The sequence below is a fragment of the Acanthopagrus latus genome, chromosome 23, assembly GCF_904848185.1.
Source record: "Acanthopagrus latus isolate v.2019 chromosome 23, fAcaLat1.1, whole genome shotgun sequence".
NCBI classification, from domain to species: domain Eukaryota; kingdom Metazoa; phylum Chordata; class Actinopteri; order Spariformes; family Sparidae; genus Acanthopagrus; species Acanthopagrus latus.
In genome coordinates this window covers 3,249,374-3,266,927 of record NC_051061.1, presented here as the reverse complement: position 1 = coordinate 3,266,927, position 17,554 = coordinate 3,249,374, and the positions used below count along the sequence as shown (strand labels likewise).

The 17,554-nt window shown below is 42.0% G+C and overlaps 2 protein-coding genes and 1 long non-coding RNA gene across 11 annotated transcripts in view; 1 reads left to right on the top strand and 2 right to left on the bottom strand.

Moving 5' to 3' along the window:
• Positions 1 to 1,488: 1,488 nt before the first annotated feature.
• On the bottom strand, positions 1,489 to 4,264 carry LOC119013473. 2 transcript variants are annotated; one of them, XR_005072755.1, is made up of 4 exons: positions 3,955 to 4,166; positions 2,213 to 2,997; positions 1,908 to 2,118; positions 1,489 to 1,792 (listed from the first exon to the last, which is right to left on the bottom strand). It is a non-coding gene; the product is annotated as an uncharacterized LOC119013473 (long non-coding RNA). The 2 variants fall into 2 exon arrangements; XR_005072754.1 differs by lacking the exon at positions 2,213 to 2,997 and having other exon boundaries at positions 3,955 to 4,264.
• A 50-nt stretch (positions 4,265 to 4,314) lies between these two features.
• pex12 (peroxisomal biogenesis factor 12) lies at positions 4,315 to 8,792 on the top strand. Its single transcript, XM_037088029.1, has 4 exons — positions 4,315 to 4,532; positions 5,762 to 5,890; positions 6,330 to 6,865; positions 7,747 to 8,792. Exons 2-4 carry the CDS (start codon positions 5,768 to 5,770, stop codon positions 8,183 to 8,185), a joined length of 1,098 nt encoding a protein of 365 aa, XP_036943924.1. The 5' UTR covers positions 4,315 to 4,532; positions 5,762 to 5,767; the 3' UTR covers positions 8,186 to 8,792.
• A 652-nt stretch (positions 8,793 to 9,444) lies between these two features.
• Positions 9,445 to 17,554, bottom strand: part of hdac5 (histone deacetylase 5) — a 69,038-nt gene continuing 60,928 nt past the window's right edge. For all 8 annotated transcript variants that reach the window (XM_037088027.1, XM_037088028.1, XM_037088024.1 and 5 more), the window contains one exon: positions 9,445 to 17,053. In XM_037088027.1, the coding sequence (XP_036943922.1) occupies positions 17,014 to 17,053 (40 nt within the window). In that variant the 3' untranslated portion in view covers positions 9,445 to 17,013. The remainder of the gene's footprint in view (positions 17,054 to 17,554) is intronic.

The following is a 17,554-nucleotide window of genomic DNA, read 5'->3' as shown; positions in this document are numbered from 1 at the left end:
CAAAGAATTCCAAGACGCTATGGCCTTGGTCAGAATCAAAGGAAAACCAGACTTCTTCCTCACCGTCACTTGCAACACTAACTGGCCTGAAATTAAAGGGTCGATTTTTGAGGGTCACCAGAACCGCCAAAGACCAGATATCACTGCCAGAGTATTCCACATGAAGGTGAACGCTCTCCTTGCAGACCTCCTGAAATATGACATTCTGGGACGCATGTGGATGCATTTGTGATGGTCAAAGAAACTAAGAAGAGGCATCTTCCTCATATACATATGCTCATCACCATGGTGCCAAGCGACAAACCCAGGACTTCCACTGATACTGATCGCATTGTGTCTGCAGAGTGGTACATCTTCGGAGCCCGAGTTGGACAGCTCGCTGGCTGTCTCCCCGGTTGCAGAGTTGACCATCTGTGAGCACACATTCACAGATGTTTTTGGGTCCACTTTGACTGCCAGTGTGTCAGCTAGCAAAGCGGAGAAGGAAGGGTCGCGGTGTGCCTGGGGTAGAAGAGGTGCTCACGCAAGACATCCGTGAAACTCTTTGGAGAATGGCAACTGAATCACAACAAGAGTACATTTCGGTGTGCTGCAAGTGCTTCGATCTCCGGATGCACATGCTCCTGCAGCATTGGCTCACCCAGTTTGAGTTGGACATGGAAAACCTGCTCTACAAGTATTCACAACCTGAAAACTGACTGAAAGGACATAGGTTTTCTATTTGAAAGGACATAAGTCCTCTACTTGTGCCTTTTCCCTTTTTAATACACTTTTCATTTATACACTTTTTATTCACTGCTCTTGTACACATGGTACGACCCTGAGATGAATAAATACTTTTGTGCATTTGTACATAGGCTATATGCAAGGGTGTAGTGGTGAAATAAGATGTGGGAAAACTAGGAATTTGGTGGTCAAGGTAAGCTATATTGCACTGATGTTTGAACAAGACATTCAGAACATGTCTAATAATAATCAGTACTATAAAATGGTCCTGGAGTGCACAATTGTACACATAGGCGATGTAGTATTATTTTGATGGTGGTGATAAATACTACATTTGAACACTGGCTACATCTGTCTGCAGTCTCTTTGTCTCATATAAAAGGGCTACATAGCTCGTATTTGGCATCTGAATGAAGGAGAGGTGTAATAAAAGGTGGGTGAACACAATTTGAAAATGCAGTGTGGATATGGTTTCATGAGGTACTCCTCCAAAGGAAATGCCTCATCGCCAGGCTGCAGAGGAGAGGCGGGAGCGAGAGACTACAGCCTGCATGGACAGGTTGTTCTCTCTTCTCGGGATAATGTCTGACCACTGAGTTATTTTGTTTGTTCTTTACTGTTATATTGTTATTTATTTAATTTATAAGTTCTGTTTATTTTATCAGTTGTTCATGAGATTTCATTTGTTTGATTAAAATACTGTTCTATTGTTACACATTGTCTATTTCATTTAATATTTACAACTTAAGTACAATTTAAAATAGGGTTAGCAAATGGCATCAAGTGCTACTAGTCAGGGAAACAAGGGATTTTTTTTTTCTTTTTATTATCAGTGGTCTTAATATTCAAAACTATTAACAGAATTTCAAAGTTGTACAGTAATAGGCTGAGCAGGAGTCCCTGGCAGTGCTGCTGGGCTGAGTGGGATGCCACAATAAGACCCTGGTGTCAGTGGTGCATCATCTGGGTCGGTACTCAGGGTGTTTGGGGGTCCAGTCTCCACTGTCCACCACATCTTCCATAAACTGGGTTTGCAGGGCTGACTCAACTGACGGCTGCCATGTCACTAAGATTTTTTTAAGAAAGAGGCAAGAATTGTAATTTCATAATATAATTATAATAATAATAGATTATTACAACAAACACTTCAAATAGGAATAATGCCTTTAAAATGATGTTACGTGCAGACTACAGATAGTCGTGGTCAGGGTTAACCTCCTCCAGGGCAGACACCTCCGCAGACAGCCGGTCCTGCCATGGAGCACCACTGGCGGCCTCCAACCTGTCCTCCCCCTCATCCTCCGGCATGACGTCCTGCAGCTCATCTTCTGGGGGCATGATGTCACCTGCCCCCAGGCAGATGTTGTGCAGGACGGCACATGCTGTTATGACCTGAAATGACAAAATATTTATTTATTTTGATTTACTCTGCTTCAGTACTCAAAAAAACAAATGATGCACCTCTAGAACGTGCAGGAAGATGGACCTGATCTTGGTCGTCATCATTCAAAAGGCACGCTCAATGATAGTGCGTGCCCCTGAATAGTGGCAGTTGAAGCGCTGGGCTGCCACACCTTGCACTGGCCGCTTGTAGGGAGTGATGAGGGGGAGTGAATGTTGGCGGCATGGGTACCCGCTGTCTGCGAGGATGAAGTGCCCTGGAGGAGGTTAGATAGCCCGCCTGTACAGTGGGCTGTGCAGGAGTACTCGGGAGTCGTGCACCAACCCCAGCCAGCCCACGTACGTGTCTACAACATGGCTCTGATAGTCACAAACTGCCTGCAGGTTGATGGAGACAAACAATTTCCTACTCCTGTAGCAGTGACCATCAAGGCCACTTGGTAGCTTGTTTCTGACATGGCAGCCGCCGATTGCTCCTGCAGGTTTTAAAAAAGCTCTGTGTCTTGCCAGCCCTGCAAACCCATGAATTACTGCCACCAGGTCTTCAGCAGTCTGTGAGAAGTGGAAGACCTTGTGGCCAATGGACACCACCTCTGCAGTAACTCGGTGGACGATACGGTGGCCAGTGGAGTGAGGCATCCCAAACACCCTTGAGACCCCCCTGTATGATGCCCCACTAGCCAGCCAGAAAAGGAACACCAAGGTCTCTATTGTGGCACCCCATCCATGTCTCTGATCCTGTTGGAGCAGGTTCAGCAGCACTGCCAGTGACTCTCTGCTTAGCCTGCAATCCTGCCTGGGGTCTCTCTCATTAAAAAACCTGTCCAGGACAGGGACGGCCATATTGACCCTGCAGTACATGGGTCTGGTCTGGATTGGGAAAGGAGGGGAAGAACAGGAGAAGAAAAACGGATACTTAAACAATATAATTGTACTTAATACGATATGTCAAGTTCATTTTGAGCTTTGATATATAATGCTAAATCTGTTTGTCAATCCACTTATCAGTCTAACTAGGCTTCTCAATCTGGTTTTGATGATTGATGGCTTCTCCATCCATTTTATCTTCCTCCCGATGGAGGAAGATAAAAAAGAAAATCAGGATCTTCTGTAGCTCAAACATGATGATAAACGTACTCTTACTCTTTCGCGTAAATAGTGACGTACGGGTACGGGCGGGAACATCTGGTGACGCAACCAGGAAATGCTCTGAATGCTAGACCGTCACATATGTTGACACGGCCTTCAAAGACCACAAAGGCCGGGTGGATGCAGACCCTGAATTGAGACAAAGCAATAGTCTTTGTTCTTCCTTCACTCCTTGTCAGTTCATTTTGTGATGTCCTCCATAATCTGTCAGCCTCCGTTCATCTCATATCCCTCCAGTTTCTCCTCATGTCTCCCATGTGGCATGTTTATTATTTTGGCTTTATTCATTTGGCTTAATTATAACCTCAACCTCAACAGTGAAAGAGCATTATAGAAAGCAGGGGAGATCCTGTCAACAAAAAAAAGAAACTGCCTGAAGCCCAGCACAGTGGAGAAGTTGATGTTTTTATATAAAAATGAAAAAAATATTCCCATTGTACGCATTACATTTTGTCCCTAATAACACAAGCACATTGACATCACAACCCTCTCCCCAACTTGTTTCAACTTTCACCTCTGTCCCTGCCATCACTCTATCAGAAAGAACAGACACTATATTAATGAGTATATTATTAGTATATTGACATTATCATTTTGGCAAATTTGAATTCAAAGCCTCTTATTATTTGTTTACTGGCATTATCATTTAAACGAAATTCAATTCAAAGCTTCACTCACCAAGGTGTCATCATAATCACTCTGACTGTTTTACATGTATTGTCCACTTGAAGGCATAGTAGAGCAAATGAAGCGCCATGAAGCTCCGGGCCAGAGTGAACCGACTGGATGGAGAGCTTCAACGCTTCATGAAGCTTCACTACGTGAAAGTATTATGACCAAACTGCCAATGTGCTTCAGTTAAATTAAAAGTCCCGCATTCAAGCCCTTAATGAAACTAGAAACATCTGCATTTCCTGCGTCTATGGTTTGTGCCTCTCGTTTTGTTTGTTTTGCCAGTGGCCGGAATACGTGCCCCTAGACTGCGTCATGACCTCATGACGTTTCGAAATAAATGAAAACGTCTGATTGCGGAAGTGGTGGGTTGTCATGGACTGCGTGCTGCCCGTGTACCTGTGTGCACGGCGAGTGTTCTGTAGCAGAAATGGCACGTTAGCAGTGTGTGTGTGTGGTCATGTTTAGCGCAGCTGTAAGAGTGCTTTACATGAGTATGTCAAGTTCACGAAGCCCGAGGAGACGGCAGGACACCAGCGACGAGTGCCGCTAACCGTTTACTCAACTGTACAGCTAGCAGGACGGTATGTTGTTCTGTGTTTCCTTTCATATTCTCTGAACAAAAAGTTTTTATATGTTACTGTTACGGACCCTTTAATAGAAACACTTGCAGAGAGGGTGTAAGCTATTTAAAAAGGACGCTCTCAGACATCAAAATGAATGGTTGAACCAAAGTTTTATTGAGGTCAAAGAAGCAACAAATAAACGACTGTTACCTGCCAAAACAAGCTTGACGACCGAAACAAAAAGGGGAAATCACTGAGCCAGCCACGCCATGAGCCGCCACTCCAGCTATCCCCTCCGAACTATCTACAAAGAAATTAATCTAACTCTAAATGAACCCAAGAAAAAACTGGTGATCTCTAAACTAACCTACGAACACACAAAACCCCACTGAAAACATGTTGGGGGAAACAAGAAGACAAAAGATAAAAATATCCCCCTCTCACTGTGAGCTGGGCAGTGGCTCCAGAGAGAGTGAGGCTTCCACCCAATCCTGCTTAAATACTGTCGTCAGGTAATTGCAGCACACCTGGACAGGTGTGTCGCTCTGGAAGATAAAAACACAGGCAAAAGGAAGGGAGGGCACCAGAGAGCAAGGAAGGGAGAGAGAACACAACCAGCACAGGCCCACACCTAACAATTACTGCATCAAGTTTACACACATCCGTCAAAAGTGACCCATTCATCCAAGTGTGATTCAAAATTGAATAAGTTAATACAAGAATAATAGTTTAAGTTAATATTTTAGCAGTGTCTGGGGCCAAATTCTTATGTATTTAATCTATAATATATGCACTGGGATCACCAGCCTCTAACCCTGCATACTTGGAATAGAAAATTATAAAACTAATTTATTTCCAAGATATATCATAGAAACGCTCAGCCGTACATGAAATAACATAGAAAATGGATATGGGTCTTTTTTGACCCATGTCGAAGGGGCACTTAAACTACTTGGTTAGGTTTAAGAAAACATGCTTTGAGTTAAAGTAACTGGACAGGCTGACTATAAAGAGACTTCAAGATATAATAATACAGCCTTGTGTATATGATATGACATGTTGTGTACAGTAAGTATACTACTCACATACCTGAGACATTTCCATGGACTTGCCTCCAGATCATTGAGACTTTGAAATGTTGTGGCCAACTCGATTTGGAAAATAATGTTTTTAATCCTAAAGGGGAAGACTGATTTTCTCTTGTGCTGTAAACTGAAAAAAAGCCTTTGTGTTGTATGTATTGTTAGACAGCCATGGCTGAGGCCGGAGCCCACCTGACCTCCACCGCTCTGAACGAGCAGCCGTCCATCTTTGAGGTGGTGGCACAGGAGTCACTGATGGAGGCAGTCAGACCAGCGTTGAGACACGCTGTCAAGGTGAGGCTACCTTTTTTTAAAAAGTTATGAGCATGACAACAGCATTGTTATTGTTGTTGTTGTTGTTTTTCTTCTCTGTGTTTATTGGCTGCTGGCAAAGCAACATTAAAGGTGCATCCTCCCACCTACTGTGTATAGATGCTGCACTTGTTAAGCCAACTAAGGTAGTTTGGCTTTGTATTATTGGCTATAATTTAATACTGATACACATTTTTCATTAAACAGGCCAATAATTTATTGATCCAACATATATCATGCGTCCCTATCAAGTCTTACTTAATAGATGTTTATTGTCATTGTTTCAGAAACAACAAAACATTGAATGAATGAGATCACAGAGACGCCTGACAAAAATTGTTCCGCATTGCTTGATTAATAATGCAACTCTTAACTGTGCTTTACAAATAGACTTCAACCTCAGCTCTGTTAAACTTCTCAGGTTCTGGCTGAGTCCAACCCGTCCCGTTTTGGCTTCCTGTGGCGAAGCTTCGATGAGCTCTACCTGCTGCTGGACCTCCTCCTCCAGAACCACTTCCTGTCTCACTGCAGCGCCTCGTTCTCTGAGAACTTCTACAGCCTGAAAAGGGTGACAGCAGGGCAAAGACCTCCAGCTCTCCTGGGGCTGCACAGGAAGTCACACTGGCGCTCTCTTCTTCTTCTGTGCCTGGTGCCTTACCTGAAGGCCAAGCTGGAGGCAACACTGGTTCAACAGAGGGATGAGGAGGACTTCTCTATCCGGCTTGCACAAACCAAGCGCCAGAAGCTGTACCGAGCAGCCATGGCAGCGTATCCCTACGTTAACTCAGCCTGGCATGCCTGGGTCTTCATTCAGCAGCTGCTCTTTGTCTTCGGAGTTGTCAGGACCCACAGTCCTCTGCTGTGGTTGGCCAGGGTCAGACTGGCAAGACTTAATGCTCAAGATATCAGACACATGGAGCTGAGGAGCAGCAGAACTGGCAACCCAGCTGAGGGGAGGTACATTTCTCTGAGTGTGTTTTTAGTGTTTGAGTTGTTACGGTTCTGGGTACAAATGGAGAAACACTTCTGTTTCTCTACCCTGACTTTGTTCTCACAGGCAGCAGTGATTTCCCCCTCGTCAGGTCTTCAAATAAGATACTGAAGTTGATACTAGAATTCTATGTAACCTGGCTTGAATCAGTGCTGTATTAAAAAGGAAAAACTGAAATATCACACGGAAGTACTCAGAACCTCTGCTATGACACTTGAAATGTAGCTCAGATGTCTCTGTTTTCTCTTGATCATCTTTGAGATGTTTGTCCATCTTGACTGGAGTCCACTTGTGGCCAATTCAGTTGATTAGACATGATTTGGAAATGCACACACCTGACCTATACAAGGTCTCACAGCAACTCCTGACAATGGGACATCACCTACAAAAGTTATTGTTACTGATTTGTAGATTCGATTCAATTCAATAATGATTCAGACGGGGATATTTCAGTTAAAACAGATTCAGAGAGAACACGGTTCTCTTAACATTGTAAACTGTGGAAGGAAACCTCTAACCCAGTGCATGGTTAAAAATATTGATCACACTAAGAGCTGAATGAAATGGGTCTTGGAGATTTGTGGTTAAAATCTGCCTATTGAGAAATGTGTGGGATAATGCTATGATTTGAGCATCTGATTATTAAATATGCTGCAGTGAAATTATGCTTTTCATCAAATCTAATAATTGGCAGCAGTAAAGATTTAGTATTTCCGAACTGCAGTGCTTGTAATGGAGAAATGAACCAAAGTTTAGATGAGTTATATGAAAGTGTTCTTGCACAAGGTCCAATATACATAGATATAAATCCTATGTCCTTCACCAACAATGTACTCTTTGTTTGCAGCCTGGTGCAGAGAGCATTGTGGCTGATGTCACAAGGAGCTCGGGGCGTGGCCTTGTCCCTGTCCTCGTCTCTGTCTCTGGGCGTCTTTTTCCTGCAGTTCCTTGAGTGGTGGTACTCCTCAGACAACCAGAACACGGTGAAGACCCTCACCTCCCTGCCTGCTCCTCCACCCCCGGTCCATCTGCAGCAGGAGCACAGTGGCCAGGACTCTTCACCCGTCTCATCCAGTAAAGCCGAAGACACGCAGCTCAGCTCCGACCGCACAAAATGCCCGCTGTGCCGGAGGCTTCGCACAAACGCCACGGTGCTGTCCACCTCTGGCTTCGTCTTTTGTTACCGCTGCATCTATATGTATGTAAAAGCCAACCGCCGCTGCCCGCTCACCAGCTACCCCACTGATCTGCAACACCTCATCAAGATCTACTCGCCAGAGAGCTAGACCACATCAGACGATGACACTCTCCAGTTCAGATCCAACATGTGTGGAGTTACAGACTGCAAACTTTCAGGTTGTCTCATTAGAGGTCTCGCTCATAGCCGAGTACTGAGGAGCTCTCTGAGGTGAAATACTGTGTTTTTGTTGAGCACATTTTGTTTTCCTTTGTACAACATAGGGTTTCTAATGTACTTGCAGTGTATTGGTGGCGCTCTAATCCAGTGGCACTGTGTAAGTGAAAGTTCCTGTAAGTGACATGAAAATGGCCATAAAAGTTTAAGGCAGTATTGCTTTTAGAAAATGATGGACTCAGTACCTGAGTAGAGTCTGTGTGACTCATTCCCTTTCTACCATGCTTTCCTGCCTCTTTAGCATTTCAAATAAAAGGCAAAAAAACCTGAATATATACAATAGTTGGCAATTAATTTTCTGCCAGTTGAATTGACTAATGAACCAGTTGTTTGTGTTGGGGAATCAAATTTACAGAATATGTGAACTGGTTTAACTGGCAACAGATATGTTTTTTTGGGGCATTGTGGATCGGACAAAGCAATGGATCCATTACTGCTTTTCATGTCTCTGTCAGAGACCAGATAAATGAGTAAATTCATGTTTTGTCCTGTGAAATGATCCGGTTGTCAACAATAATTGCACTCAAAGCACTAGTGGTTTAAAGTTGTCTGTTTCCGCATATAAAAAGCATAAAAAATCCCTTTAATCAGGTTAATTGAAAACAAAGGAAGGGGGTGCTTTTGGGCGACTTGGACTGATGAGTTCAGTACTGCGTCTGAGTGCACATTAACCTGACAATTCTCATTTTAACGTGGACTTTTGAAAGTTAAGCTTTGTCTAAAACAGTTGGTCGGAGAACCTTCAGCTTGATCTAGATGCTGCTCCTTCAACACATTCCTCTTTTCACTCTGGCTTTGCATGAATTTTTAAAGACAATTGCAAAATGGCTGGAAGACGTGACGTTTCTCACCACTGATGAGGTGAAGACATTGTTGCCTCTGTCTTTGGTGGTATTATACAATTTGGGACATTTTGACAAACATGTTCAATCACTTTCTTGCTCAGTCACATGAGACAATCAATACAAACATTTCTATAAATATAAGTGTTTCTGCTTCATACTTATACATATGAATATAAAGCAACAGTTTGTATCCGGCTTACTTAACTTAGCATAAAGGCTGGAAAGGGGGAAACAGACAGCCTGGCGAATGTTTCCTTCGGATGAGTACTCAGCAGTGCCACAGTCAGTCGGTGAATTGCTTTATTGAGTTTCCAGACAAGTTTAACAACAGGCCCACTTAAAAAAAAACAACAAAGAAACAGATAATCAGGATCAACGTCACAACATTACAGTGAGAGTAATAAAAAAAGGGCTTCATTAAAATGTCTACAAACCCCTGAAATGAAACTGATTGTGAACAATCACAAGAGTCGCCGTCTTCCCTTTTTAAGCTCCCGCAACACAAGTCATCAACAGGAAATCAGGACGAGAAGAAAAAAAAACGGGCTGAAACCTCCAAGAAGGGACAAGTATCATCATCAATAATAGTCACAGTAATAGATTGCTCAATAGCGTGTATTGCACATGTGTACACATATATGCACTTTATATATACATGTGAGTCAGCAAGAACTAGACACATGTCGAATTGTCGCAACAAGAAAGAATCTGGATTCAAAAGACAGCACGGACAAAGAAGAGTCAGGAATGTGCTTGTGATCAGTTCCAACAAATCTGCATTTTTTTTTTTTTTTTACTCCAACGTTTCAGTCACGAGCCAGACGAGACAGAGTAACAGAGGGAGCGTCTCCCCCCCACAAAAACACAAAGAGGTAAAAGAGAGAGAGAGGAGACGACAGCGATACTGAACCTCCCCTGTCCCACCCAAAAGTCCAAAGATATCCCGCCCACCCCAACACCGCATCATAGCAGGACACTACATGTACACCACAGTATCAAACATATCAAGAAATATACAGTATTAACTCATGTAGCAAAATAGTCTGTGTGTGTCTGAGTGTGAAAGTGTGCGTTTCACCTTAGTGTGTGTGTGTGTGTGGGTGGTAACAAGAGTAAAGCTCCGGAGCCTCTGGACTGGAGAGGTTTCATCACTGTGACGACACAAACCACCAGCACTGGAAGTATCGTATTGCTAGCAGGATATTTAACGGAAGGGGGGGGGTATGGACCCGGTGTGTTTTATTTACCCGCGACTAACAAACTAACTCTTTTGGTTCTTCTGAGTTTCACAGTCGTGGTCGGGGCTATAAATAAAATCTCTCACAAACCTCGGTCAGGTAACGGATCAATCAGTCAAGCATTGAATTCAACAACCCCTCCGTCTCTCGACTCTCTTCTAAGGGGGGATTGTCAGGCTGTGTCGTATCAGGATGTACCAACAAATCTCCCCTCAATTCGCCCACTGACCATTACAGTTTTAAGAAACTCTGCTGGTGCCCCGTATTTTCATTAGGACTCATGACCAGAACCCAACAAGAATATGGACTTGAACTCTGACCTAACCCTAACCAGAGCTGAGCTGAAAACAACCTCTTGAGAGTTTATTCTGCAATTTGTGCTTGTGTGTGGCCTCTTTCAGCAGCGTGAGACCAAAGAGCAACCGACCTGACTGAAAAGATAATTCTGTTTGTTACAATTATGCTTCTTTTGGCTTTTATTTCTTTTAACTACAATTCATTATTAAACCTCTGGACAGAGCAATATCGCTACAACGAAAGGCCGGGGTATGTTCAAAAAGAATTGGTTTAAACGTTGGGATTCAAAAAGAGAAAGTGGGTACAGCTGATCTGACAAAGGCTGAAAAAGCAGGGCAAGCATGTAGTCTATAGTCAATTTTCCTACATTCCTACAATTTAGCATACATTTCCAGAAATGCTGCTATGTTGCTGTCATTTTAGTCCTGTGGATGTTCGGGTCACATGCTTTGTGTTCATCGTTATTTTTTGTTCTTCTTTTAGTCAGCTTTAGTCGCAACACTGCATTTTGTTTTTAAACGATACACCAACTTTTCCCACCTCAGCCGAGCATATTGGCATGTCCACAGAGGTTTTGTTACGTCCATATGTCAAACGTGCGTTAAAAACCTGGGATGGAAAGACACCAAGATGAGCTGTCTTTCCTCAAGGACATTCTAGTTGTTTGTACTAAAAAGGTTGATCTAAAAATTCTGATCCTGTCTTACATTCTCAGTTCTGCACACCCGACCAATCCCAGTGTTAAGACGTGACTGTCAGCTTTAGGAAGTTACAGAAATTGTCACCTACAAGATGGGTTTTAGCCACTTTGCCAAGTTGGTAATCTAGCCTTGCCCAATGGTTCACCATGAATCTCATACAAGGGGAAAAAAAAGAACATCTGCCAAACATGTTTTTTTGTACGTGTTTCCAATTTATCTCTACTCTTTACTTATAATTGTGAATACCTGATTGTTTTAGACCTGTAGGGACTTCATATGGTCTCAAGCCCTAAGAAAGGACTGGGAACAGCTAATCTATACCACATAATCTGACAATATAATTTGAGGCGAGCGTGCATGATCACTTGTCTTTGTACAGGAAGAGGCTTCTCTCAAAGCTATGGCAAGTACACTGGTGGTTTGTTAGTGTCTGACTGCCCAACTGTATAAAAAAACAACTACTTCCAGTCTTCGCCATTTAAATTGGTGAATAGTGTTCTCGTCACCTTCGCCAAGGTTTGTAGGTTGGTTGCTTTGTCGGCAGGATTAATCAAAAACTCCTGACAAATCAGGATTTCCACAAAGCTTGGATCTTGGCCCAGAATAGAACCCATTACATTTTCATGAGGATTTGGATCAAGGGCCAGATCCAGGAACTTTTTCTCATTTCCTTTAACATCGTGTGACGGGGCACTTTTCAATCATTTCATTAATCTCTAATACATAGATCTCCGTGTATTTTGGTGGCTGGTGTCTATGAGTGAGCCGTAAAGGGAACTGCTGGGTCTTGGTGGAGGTATCACTCTACTTAGTGTTCTAGTTACCTATGGGAATGATGTTCAAAACTACAGAAAACAGATAAGGCTGAAACACCTGATTCTTCAACAGACAATCGGAATTCATGACTTGTTGGTGTTAATTAAAAAAAAAAAAAAAAAAAAAGATAATATAATTAAGGCATTTTAAAGCAGGGTAAGTATTCTTTAATTGACTGTCTTCTTACATGCGGTTGTTGCCGCTTGCTTGTTCCACCACAGAGCAATGTTTTGTTCCTTTGTGCCTCCAAGAACTTCAGTCGAACTCAAGACTTCAACAGCTGCCACGTTGGACAGCTAATCCCTTATCTGTTTCGGACATGTTGAGTTACCAGTTTGTCCAGCTCCACCACTCTACCTCACTAACCAGAGGTGCTGCTGTTATTGACTACTGGTTTATTTGGACAACATAGCCTTAGTGTTTACATTGGTACAGAGAGACTACACTGAACTGCCAGGAAACACAGCTCAATAAATGAATCTGTTGATCAATCAATACTCTGTCCATTCCACCTGACAGATAATACACACAAAGAGCACTACAGGAAGCTACGCAAATGATGTAAGCTATGACACTATCTGCTGTGATACCATGGCAATGCTAAAGCTGGACATTGCGGTTCTCTTCCTCTCTGTTCCGGTCACTGCGGTCTTCCCATTAGTGTTATATTGCTTTAAACAGATGAGACCCCAGAGGCAGCAGTGTGAGCTACAACGCTCGCTACACCAGGGTCCAGAGAAATGGATCTGAGTGAGGTTGAAGATGTGTGTCCAGCAGTCAGCTTACTGAAAGACTTGAAAGTGTCTGAGTTTCTATAGATGTGGATAATAGAATGGTCCAGTTCTGATGCTTTGCGTCCGATGGGTCGTAAACGAGCAGAGATGTGGCAAATAGTATGGCTAACATCTCTGCCCTCTGACATGATCAGTCAGTTTTAGAAAAGTCTGGAGGTTTTAGGTGGCCAGACCTTAGTGTAGTTACCTGTTTGTGCCATGTTCGCCAACAGTGAAATGGGTGTGTATGGAGTTTTGGTTTAGCGGAAAGCCCATTTTAAAAGGTTTAACGAGTTCTACTTAGAACAAGTATTTAATAGTCATCAACATTTAACTGCAGTTGCAGTTTTAAAGCCACTCTTCTTTTTACTCGGTTGGTGAATCACAAGTATTAAGCTTAAGAAGTTGACTTTTCAAAATGGCAGAAGAGCAGTTTAACCTCAAATGTTCTCAAAAGGTAGCCAATTGTTAGGGGATGACTTTGTGAGAGCACTGCTTTACTTGTGAGATCTCAGAAAACCTAGTCCTGAATCGCCCTTTCAGTCACCAAGTGGCCCATAAGCCTTGATCCAGGCAGCGCATACTATGTATGTATGGTGGTTGCTGAGAGTATAATTAAATTTGTTAGGGCTACAATGTTGAAAATATGAACTCACTGGATGGTAAGTAATCTTCTTAGCAACTTCAATGTGGGAATGTGTCAAGTGCAAACAAAGAGGTTAACAAAAATACCCAGTGTACCCTGATCACGAAAGGTATCCTCTTTAAACATCAAGTTCAGTTACTTCTGTACATTGGCTTTTTCAAACAAAACACGTTGCATGCAAAAAATGTTTGTCTCAGCCCAATAACCGGACTTAATGTTTACAATGTATGTTTCTGCAAAACAACTGATATGTTAAAACCTTTCAATTTTTTGTTGCAATGTTCCAACTTTTTGTTTCCTTAGGTTCAGTTTTCAGTTCTGTCAACAACAACACCATTCTTCTACTCTGGTTACATCTATTCTGGTTAGATTTAGGCACTAAAAGCACCTGGTTAGGGTTAGGAAAAGTTTTTTTGTTTTTTTTTGTTTTCAAAATACCCGTTTTGGTCACCCCAAGCACAGCTGGAGAATTTCGGAGATCACTTTTAAAACCCTGGTTTCACACTTACAGTTGTAGAAAGTCTCTAACACCATCCTGAACAGTGGTCACTGGCTTGTAACTCTGCCACCATTCTCTCCAACTTCAGACATTTAGTATAAATGTAAACATAACGGCACGTTCTGTTGAAACGTCACTACAGTATGCAGCCTAACTGTGTACAAATGTGAGCCTATCAGTGGTTTCTTAAAATGTAGACTGCCAACATTGTACTCCAAATTTAACTACTCAAATGAGATGAATTTGCCAAGATTCTAAGGTACTTTGTTCCCATGCCAAACACAATGACGGTTCAAGGCAGCTACTATTGAAATAGTTTTGGAAGTTGAACTGAACCTCTTGAATCTTTCAGCTCTCTGACATCTCTTGCCCTCTCTTAGACCTCCATGGATCAGATTTTGTGCTCCACTGATAGCCTTCTGAAAACACTGTGACTTCCTGTGTTACCTTTGACTTCTATGGTTGGTATTGGGTTTCATGTAAGCAACCTTTCATGATCAGGGTAAGTCATATATTTTGTTACTTTACAACTGCCTGACATTGTTCTTCATCTTACACATTATTAAGAAGATTAGTGACCATCTGTTGAGTTTGTATCTCCAAACACTGTCAATGACTTAAATGTACCCATTACAGGATCTGGTGAATCAAGTTTGATACGCATTATCACAGTCATGGCTAATGAATGATATAAGCAATGGAGGGGGCGAGCCAATGCTGCATTCCAGATAAATTACAATAGAACCCCACTTAAAGTTGAAAATTGTAGACACAGGGAGAATTTATCTATCCTGGCTTAACACAAGAGCAGTTAGCCGATGTCACACAACAATGGAAGCACCCATGGAATACAGTTCCAAGTATAAAAGTGCTGTAAAGTAATATCTGTAATGGCGTCTGTTACCTTGTAGGTCATTTCCTCCTGCTATTTTGTTTAAATATCCAAACAGGCTGAGGGTTTTTTGGAACGCTTGTAGATCTGAAGTTGTAAATTAGGAAATTCTGACCACTGACACTGACTGAAACGCAGCACAACTCTTTGTTGGACAACAAAATGTGTCATTACTGGACCAAGCTATTCACCCAGTCATGACCTTTGACCTTACATATTCTTTTCTGTAGTTGCTGCTGTTTGAATGTGGAGAGCAGCGCCCTGCTTGGTCCTGCCAGAGGAAATGGAGATTGCTGTTCCCCTTCAACAACAACAACAACAACAACTACTACTATGACAACAACTATCCAGCCACCCTCTGTAAACAAACAAACAAATAAACAAACAAACAAACAAACAAGTGTCAGTCTGATGACATCAGACCTTGTGCTTACTTCCTGTCAAACAGCCAAACCTTTAAAACATCAAATTTCCAAATATTATATATTCATAAATCCAATCTGATTGGATAAAACACTGTTTACATATATATATTTATATATATTTATATATAATATTTTTTCTTTTTTATACAAAAGAGAGAGTATTTTGTGTTTTTATACATATATGTATGTACAGATATAGAAAAGAGACCACACTGAGTCTGCTGTGACGTAACCGTGGGCAACAAGACAGGAGACAGTATTTACACAAAACAGGAAATATTACAATAATAATAATAATTATAATAATAATAAAAAAGAAATAAGAGGGACATGGTGGACGTTGTGGTGTTTCAAAAACATGCCACAATCCAACAATCCCCTTTAAAGAAGAAGGGACGGGGCTCAGGTCAGATGACTCTCAACCAGAATGAGAGACAGAGAGAGAAAGGAGCGGGTGGTCTGACGTGACGCTTAACAGGCCTGATCCTGAGACACTCACCAGATCCCATAAAAGTCAGGTTGAATATTACTATTAATGTAATATTAATATTCAACTATTTTTATCGGAGACATCTAGTGTGTAATGATGGCTTTAGAGGCTTATCTTCAGTCTGTTGGGAACACCTGGTATGAATATTGTACGATTTGAAAGCAAATACAATTCTTATCAGGTTAAACGCATTTCTGAATATATATTTGTATCCCTAACCCTAACCCTTTCTATCATGTCTCTCTCTCTCTCTCTCACACTGTCTCTCTCAAGGTTGCTAAATAGTGACATAAGAACAAATTAAGGCATCCAGATGAAGAAACAAAGACTCAAAAAATGAACTGAAACAACAGCAGTATATGTGTGTGCATCAATGTGTTTCTTCAGTCCTGATTGGCTGGTTGGTTTGCTGAGGTGCTGCGGCGGTGGTGTTTTGTGGTTTCTGATTGGACTTTTTTTTTTCTTTTTTTCTTCTTCTTTTTTTTTTCTTTTTTTTTTTTTAAAAGGCACCTAGTTCCTCCTCCTTCTCTGCTCATTTTAAAACAAGTTATTCCTCCTCTGACAGCCAACTCCATGTTCGCTCAGCCTGTCCTCTCTGACAAACAAGAAGACAAGTCGTCTGCTTGCTGTCTGACAAATTCAGGTTTTCCACAGTCATGGTCCCCCTGCGGACACAGGACTAAAGGACTAAATAGAAAGACAAAAGCGTGATTCGGCGAAGGAAGGGAAAAATTCAGTGGTGCTGTGTACAGGTGGTAGAGTATACAGATCACAAGATGTGTCTCCTCGTTGACTCTCTCCTCCTCTGGTTTCCATGGAGAGGCTAACAAGTCGTCTGCTCCTCCTTAGGTCGATAAACCAGTAGGAAAGAGATGTCTCCGTGCTTTTCACAGGCCCCGCCTTCTTCTGCCTCCATACCGTTTTCCTCAGCCAATCGGACCGACAACAGCGCTATTCCACTCTGCTTGTGTGTGTACTGACACACACTCTGCAGAGGAGGAGGAAAAGGAAGAAGAAGAGGGGGTGCCACAAGGAGATGAATGTGGAGTTTTTGTGTGGATCCTGCTTTAAGCTCCTCCTACAATACAGGCTCTTCCTCCATTGGCTCCTCAGTGGACCTGCAGACAGTGCAAAAGCAAACACAACATTTTAGAGTGCATACATCACAATTAATCAAAAATAATATGCCTCAAGTGAAACACAAATACAAAAACACAAAAACACAAAGTGGACACAAATACTGTGTCCCAAGTGGTGTAGCTAAACAGATTAAGCATGTAGCATCAGCTTGTATATGTGACTTGTGATCACAGTTACATGATGTTGCTTTACAGTTAATGCTGTTAACTTTAGTTTTCAGTAAAGGGGGTAACCTCAAGAATCAGTGTTTAGTGCCCTCCTGTTTAATCTATGCAGGGGTGGAAGTAACTAATTACAGCTACTCAAATTACTATAATTAAGACCTTTTTTCGGGTACTTGTGCTTTTATGGTTTTTTTTCCCCAAGTCTTTAATTCAACTCCAACTTATGTATACGTACCATCATGTAGACTACTTTAAAATCACAATTTTCTCTCCCTCTCTGTGCAAAATAATTATTAACATTTTTTTATTAATTAT

Excerpts from the sequence above, each read along its gene's own strand:
- pex12 (XM_037088029.1), top strand. The coding sequence starts at position 5,768 with ATGGCTGAGGCCGGAGCCCACCTGACCTCCACCGCTCTGAACGAGCAG. Across the intron at positions 5,891-6,329 it reads CGTTGAGACACGCTGTCAAG|GTTCTGGCTGAGTCCAACCC; the intron begins GTGAGGCTACCT and ends TAAACTTCTCAG. Across the intron at positions 6,866-7,746 it reads GGCAACCCAGCTGAGGGGAG|CCTGGTGCAGAGAGCATTGT; the intron begins GTACATTTCTCT and ends CTTTGTTTGCAG.